The sequence below is a fragment of the Magnolia sinica genome, chromosome 4 (assembly GCF_029962835.1).
Source record: "Magnolia sinica isolate HGM2019 chromosome 4, MsV1, whole genome shotgun sequence".
NCBI classification, from domain to species: Eukaryota; Viridiplantae; Streptophyta; class Magnoliopsida; order Magnoliales; family Magnoliaceae; genus Magnolia; species Magnolia sinica.
Window position 1 is genome coordinate 111,964,785 of NC_080576.1, and position 7,296 is coordinate 111,972,080.

At 39.7% G+C, this 7,296-nt stretch overlaps 1 protein-coding gene across 1 annotated transcript; it reads right to left on the minus strand.

Moving 5' to 3' along the window:
* Positions 1–855: 855 nt before the first annotated feature.
* LOC131244297 (mannose-specific lectin-like) lies at positions 856–1,452 on the minus strand. The gene has a single exon (XM_058243931.1). It carries the CDS (start codon positions 1,450–1,452, stop codon positions 856–858), a length of 597 nt encoding a protein of 198 aa, XP_058099914.1.
* Between the last annotated feature and the right edge of the window lie 5,844 nt (positions 1,453–7,296).

A 7,296-nucleotide genomic window follows, 5' to 3' on the forward strand; every position in this document is an offset into this window, starting at 1 on the left:
AAAAGATCTAAAGCTTAAGTGGACCACACTACATGAAAAAGTGAGGATGGAACACCTACCATTGAAAACCTAACTACAGAAGTTTTGGATCAATTTTCTCTTCATCCAGGTCTGTCTGGCCTTATGAAAAGATTGGATGGCAAATAAACATGATGGTGTACCGTACGAGAGTTTCAACCGTGGCAGTCAATATCACCACTCCTGTGGTGTGGTCACTCAAGACTTTGATCTGTCTCCTTTCTGGGCTCCTTCCAAAACATAATCTTTCAAAATTGATGGATGGTGTAGATAAAATACATACATCACTTTGGCCCACAGAGCCCCTAACAGAACCATCTGTCTCTAGCTTACAGAAATCCACGTCCTTTTCGGCCCACAGGTGGTTATACGTGCTAACAAGGCTTCTGTATGATACATCAACCCCCTGCATCAAGTGGGCCCAACAATGGAGGATGACCTGCCAAAATAAATAGTCAGACCCATTTATCAGGCTAGCCAAAAAAGTTCATGTGGACTACCTGATGATGACCAGCTCATCTACAGTGTAGGACCCATCTGATGGATGGCTCGGATGGCCGCATGTAAATGCACCTAAAGGCTTATAGTCTTGCTTGAATAACAAGCATACGGCTATCACAACCATCATCTCAAGAACACAAGCATTAAACTGTAAACATAAAACTCATAGATATGAAATGCCACACGATAAAAACAACAACAACAAAGACCACAATAGCTGCAGTGGTGACATTGCACCAGCAGCAGCAGAAACAACAACAACAACAGTAATAATACTAATTAAGCCACTATGGCTATTATTCTTCCCAAATTATCCTCATAAGGAAATCACTTACGTCACTCATTAACTACTTGAGCAATCATAGATCCCAGCTCCGATTCTCCTTCGGAGTTCACTAACATGAATGCCCGTCCAAGTGCCTTGCGTCCTGGTTTGACGCTGTTCCCTATTCCCATGTTGCGTCCAAGTGCCTTGCGTCCTGGTTTGACGCTGTTCCCTATTCCCATGTTGTGTCCAAGTGCCTTGGTTACTGATCCGACTTCGGTATTAGTAGACCAAAGAGGATCATAGTACACCACGACATTCCGGTCACGCTGTAGGATTAGGACACAGCTTGCTTCTTCTGCTTGCTTGGCACTGCCGATCCAAATGCTTTGATCCGTGTTGTTATTTATTACAAACTCGCCATATGTTGACAGTTTAGCATAGCAACCAGTGCCTTTGCCGCTGGTGTCACTATGCCATATAATAGCGTGATTGTCGTACAGCACCAGATCACAATCATCTTCCATTTTTAACACGTAGTTGCCGGTAGTAATTGATTCGCCCACCGAAAGACGGTCGCCTGGGTACAGTGCACTATCAGCTGTGCATGGAGGTGTGAAAAGGGTGGAGATGGCTAGAAAGACGATAAGCACTACTGGAATTGCCATTGGAATATATTACCCAAGTTGCCTATGTTTGTCTCAGCCTCTCTATTTATAGATGGAGATGAGTGCTTTTGAGCCACATCAGGCCATTTCCTCGGCAACTTTTTTAGAATAAGTGTTTTTTTTTTTATATATATATATATATATAAAAAATAAAAAAAAAAAAAAAACTACGATTGTGCATCAAGGGACCACCATAATTGACGCGGATTCCCTGCCAAAGCCTTTTGCATGAAGTTCCAGTGCTGGGATACTAGGTGGGTCCCACATGATGTTTGTGAGAAATCCACACTGTCCATATGTTTTGGGAGGTTGTTCTGCGGTATGCAACAAAAAATGAGGTGTATCCAAAAATGAGGATATGCAACAAAATGGATGGACCATGTGGATTCCTCACAAACATTACTATGGGCCCCACCTAGCATCCTAGCCAAGGAACTTCCTTTCGGGCTGGCCATACCATGTACAACTATGCTTAAATGTATAAAATGGCATGGTGGGGCCCACCTGAGATATAGAATGGAGTGAACTTTGGGGTTGGGTGCATATTCTTAATAGATTGGATGGAAGGCAGATAAACACCCAATGCCCTCAAGAACTTTTTAATGGTGGGTGTTCAATCCCACTGTTTTATATAGTTGTCCACTTGAGATTTGGACCTGCTGCATTTATTGGTTCATACTGAAGAAGAACATGGAGAAATGGATGGACAATGTGGATATAAGACACGTACATCATAGTGGGCCCATAGTTTGGGATCCACTCAAGCAGCTTCCCACGTGAAGCGCAAGAGGAGTTTGAGGACTACGATTGGATGGATATCCCCCAAGTTAGTCCGCCTTGTTGCAGCTGGAAAGGATCGGGTAGTTGGGGAGCTAGTTAAGGTCCTAGTGGGACATATTGAGCTTCATCATTAGTTGATAAATTTTAATTTTTGATTAGTGTAGTTTTGGTATTCTGTGATCTTGCATTCTGGATGATTTTCGGACCCGTTTAATGTGAGTGGTGTGATTTTCTCTGATCTCTGGCATGAAGATCTCTTGATTTTGGTCCCCTGGAGTCCCTCCCTTGCCTTGGTAAATTCTAAGTATTAAATCCATACTTTTAATACCCTTTTCTAGTCCAGGCTCTTAAATACACCTTGCATCAAAAACACGATTAAAGCAAGGCGTTAAACGGTATCATGCTCGTAAATCTAGGCAATAACTGGGGTCTGGTGTGCAATATTTGACCCTCAACATGCAACTTCTCTGGGCTTGGCAAAAGTATAAATAAAAGTCGGAGTGTGCACGAGAAGCGATGATGAAGCTATGATGTAAAGCGGAATTAGAAATGAGAAAATGAGCTATGAAGAATGACGATTGAAGATCGAAGATATGGTAAAGATTGTTGTTGATGTCTTAAATCTGTAAACAATAGGGTCTGTTGATGTCATCGACAGATCACTCGTTGCCATCGAGCAGTAGTTGATGCCATCGAGTCCATGTTGGTTGCTGGAACGTTTTGGTATTGTTACTCGATGATATCAAAGATCCCTTCGAGTGCGCGCATAGAATTGCGTAAGTGCAAAATTTGTTTCCTATTCCAATTGTGATATATATATATATATCGAGTGTTGAGTGCAATCGAGATTTGAGAAAGAGTAGAGAGTTCTAGGCTTTCTAATTCGTTCTAAGGGTTTAAAAGGCATAGCTAGATCTTGTGAACTAAATTCGAGACTTGTTTGAATCAATAACATATATAATATCTCTTGTAATTTCTTCTTTCATAGTGCATACTCATCGCTTTGTGCCATGGTTTTTTCCTATAAGGGTTTTTCCACGTAAAATTTGAATTGTTTGTGTTTAGACATAGTTGTGCGATTGTGAGTAATTTGCTTAATTCATCTCTGTGTACTTCCACAATTCCCCAATAATTCCAAATCATTTTAGGAAATGAGCTTAAAGATAAAGCTGATTGATCCAAAAACTCAAGTGAACTACAAGACAAGAAACAATGAGGGTTGAACATCCACCATTGAAACATTCATGGCTATGAATGTTATGGACCAGGCTAATAGTTTTGTGTTTTCAGTTCATCCTAAGTAGAAATGACCTTACAAATGATATCGAAGAGATATAAACATCATGATGGATGCCACGGAGGTTTCAACTGCAGGCATTTTCCTACCCACTTTTCCATATCTTGCGACCCACATGAGTTTTGGATCTGCCTCATTTTGAGGCTCATGTCCTAACATGATCTTGAAAAACTAATGGGAGGGTGGATTTCTCACAAAAATCACAATGGGCCCTTGCTTTCTTCCTGCCAGAAGTTCCTACTAAAGGCTTTTGCAGGCAATTAGCTTCAATGGATTGGGGGATCCTTGACCATATAGCCCAATAATGTATGTGTCATATAATAATGATGTTCATCCATGTAAGATTGTTTTAGGGTATTAATAGAAAAATGTAGCATATCCAAATCTCAGGTCAACCACCCCATAGAAAACAATGGTGATTGACCATTAATAAACACTTCTCGAGGGCTACAAAGTTAGATCAAGTTATTATTTGTGTGGTCCTTTCATCTAGGTATATGTGACTTTATCATATAGTTATATGGCAAATAAACATTTTAGTGGCATCCAAGAAATTGTTAATGGTGGGCATTCTATTTCCCGTAGTGTGGTCCACTTGAGATTTGGATCTATTTTAGTTTTTAGTTTTTGGCTCACCCTCCAAAAGAATTGAGGGCATGTTTGGATTACCAAATACCATGAGTAAAAGAGGCCATTATTATTGTTTAACCATGCTTGGATAGAATGCAAATCTTGATGAATTTCAATCACCCAATTCCGGTAGGCCAACACCCAGGGACCAACAACCACATCCTACTTTTTTCTTTTTCATTTTTTGGGTTATCTTGTTAGTACACACCCATGTCAGTACACACACTCTGTGTTAGCCACCCCCACTAGGGATCGATACCAAGACCTCAAGTGTTGAAATCAGGTATCTCCACTCGGTCAACCACATCCCGCCTGAAGTGTGCGAGAAGTTATAGAGGACTAGTGTCAGATGTGTAACAATTACCTACAATTATTATAATATTTTCATTATTTGCTCTAGTACTAAGCAAATTTTTACTATTAAAATGTAATTGTTGGGAATGCATTTAATTACCTTCATATGCATTTGGCTATATATGGATGTGCCATAAATACTCGTCTATTTAAACAATGTGAAAGAGCAATGATGGCCTACTTACAATATTTTACTACTCAATTCAAAAAATCAAACAAGAGATAATAATATAGTAATGCCAAAAGAAATAAATGGACTACACAACATGTGACTGGGTACAACTTCAATAGATCTCCCAATCAGTCGAGGTCAGTGGATCCCTGACTTTGGGGCCACCCACCTTGATGTATTTATCTTATATCTACACCGTCCATCCATTTCTCCATATCCTAAAGAGCCCAAAAATGCAGCAAATCCAAATTTCAAGTGGACTACACCACGTGAAACAGTGGTGATTGACCATTAAAAACTTCTCATGGGTTACAAAAGTTTTATGTCAGCCTGATCATTGTGTGGTCCTTTCATTTAGGTATTTGTCACCGTATCAATAGGTTGGATGGCAAATACACATTCTGGAAGCCATCAAGAAGTTTTTAATGGTGGGCATTCGATCCCCACTACTTCCTTTGGTGTGGTCCATTTCTGATTTGGAATTGCTGCATTTTTGGGATAGTACTCTAAAATGATATAGAGAAATGGATGGACAAAGTGGATATAAGACGTGCACCGTGGTGGTCCCACAGTCAAGGATCCACCAACCTCAGTGGATTCAAGGATTCACCAAAGCAGCATCCCATTTGAAGAACGTGAGTTGAAGGGACTAGGGTTGAGGTGAATTTTAATAATTTATTACAATTATTGTAATACTTTTATTGTTTGTTTTACTTATGAAAACCGGTGTATATATATATATATATATATATATATATATATATATATATATATATATATATATATATATATATATACACACGGAAACGCTCACCTGCGAACCAGTTCGTACGTACTAGGAACGAACTTTTTTGAGAACCCATCATACGTAATGCGGATCCAAAATCTGAACCATTAATGTGAAGCAGAACCTCCTGAAATCACAAAGGACCAAGTTTAACTTTGATCTAAAAATTTGATGCGCCATGAAAAATGAAAACAGTTTCCTCCCTTGATTTGTATTACTTTTTGCTATGGCTCAGAAAAATTTTAGATTAGGGTGAAAATTTGTCCCATAAGATTTCATGGGATTCCTCATCACATGGAGCGTTTGGATTAAACGCCCATGACATGTGTACAAAGGTGTGCACGTGCATAGGTGCATAGGTGAGCATGACTCTATATATATATATATATATATATATATATATATATATATATATATATATATATATATATATATATATATATATATATATATATATAGGAAAAGGTACTATGCGCTCGACCTCACGATAAGCTCCCGTGAGGTTGAGCGTGTGGGCCCCACCGTGATGCGTGTCGACCATCAACAGTGAATTTGATGGGTCCCCTCTAAATTATGGGATATCCCAAAATTAGTGTATACGGAACTCGGTGGGCCATACCATCTAAAATCATGTGAAGACACGCCAAAACATATAAAAGCACTTGGTGGGGCCTACGTGAGTTTAATGCTGCTGAAACTTGGTCGAACCCTCATCCAAGTGGGACACACATAATGGATGGGCTGGATTGGAAAACCACATCTCGGTGGGCCCAAAAATGACTATGAATGTTTTAATGGTGCACGGCCCCTCCCCACTTCGTATGTGGTGTGGCCCACACAAGTCACGATTGACTTGATTTTGAGACCTAGGCCCACGATGGAATGGTGCATCGACTTATGGGGTAGATGTTCGAAACGCATCACGGTGGGACCCACACGGCTCGACCTCATGGGACGGTCCCATCGGCTCGGCGCATAGTACCTTTCCCATATATATATATATATATATATATATATATATATATATATATATATATATATATATAGGAAAGGGTACTATAAGCTCGACCATATTATACCTTCCATAAGGTCGAGTGCTGGCGGCACGTTATTTGTCGGATGGTGAAAATTTTAAACAAACCGAAAATTTTTATAGAGAAACTGGATAAACAAAACCGGCTCTTGCGTTAGAAACTTACGTAGGGCCTACCGTGGTCTTTTTTTTTTCTTTTTTTTTCTTTTTGAGAAATCCACCTCGTCCATCTGTTTTTCCATATCATTTTAGGACAAGAGGCCAAAAATGAGCCGGATCCAAGACTAAAGTGGGCCGAAAACGTGAGGATTGAACATTCACAATTGAAATATTCATGGGGCCACAGAAGTTTTTAATTAAGATAATATTTTTGTTTTCAGTTCATCTCAGTAGTAATATTGTTATGAATGGTATGAATGCAATTGAAACATCACTTTTGACCTAGGGAGGTTTCAACGGTAGGAATTTCCCTACCCACCTTTTCCTTTAGTGCGGCCCACTTGAGTCTTGGATCCCGGCTCATTTTTGTCCCTGTGTCCTAAAATGATCTCTAAAAATTGATGGACGGGATAGATTTCTCACAAAGACTATGATTGTCCATGACTGAAAACGGTGCAACCCTGACAACCTAGAGAATTCCTCAACGATCGAAGTTCAATTGATACTGATTCTATCCGTTTCAAGTGCAGTTGCGGATTGGAAGCGGATTGCGTGCCTACTGAATAAACTCTGTGGGTCCACCATTATTTATTTAGTTTATCCACTCCATTCATCCGTGTTAACAGATAAGT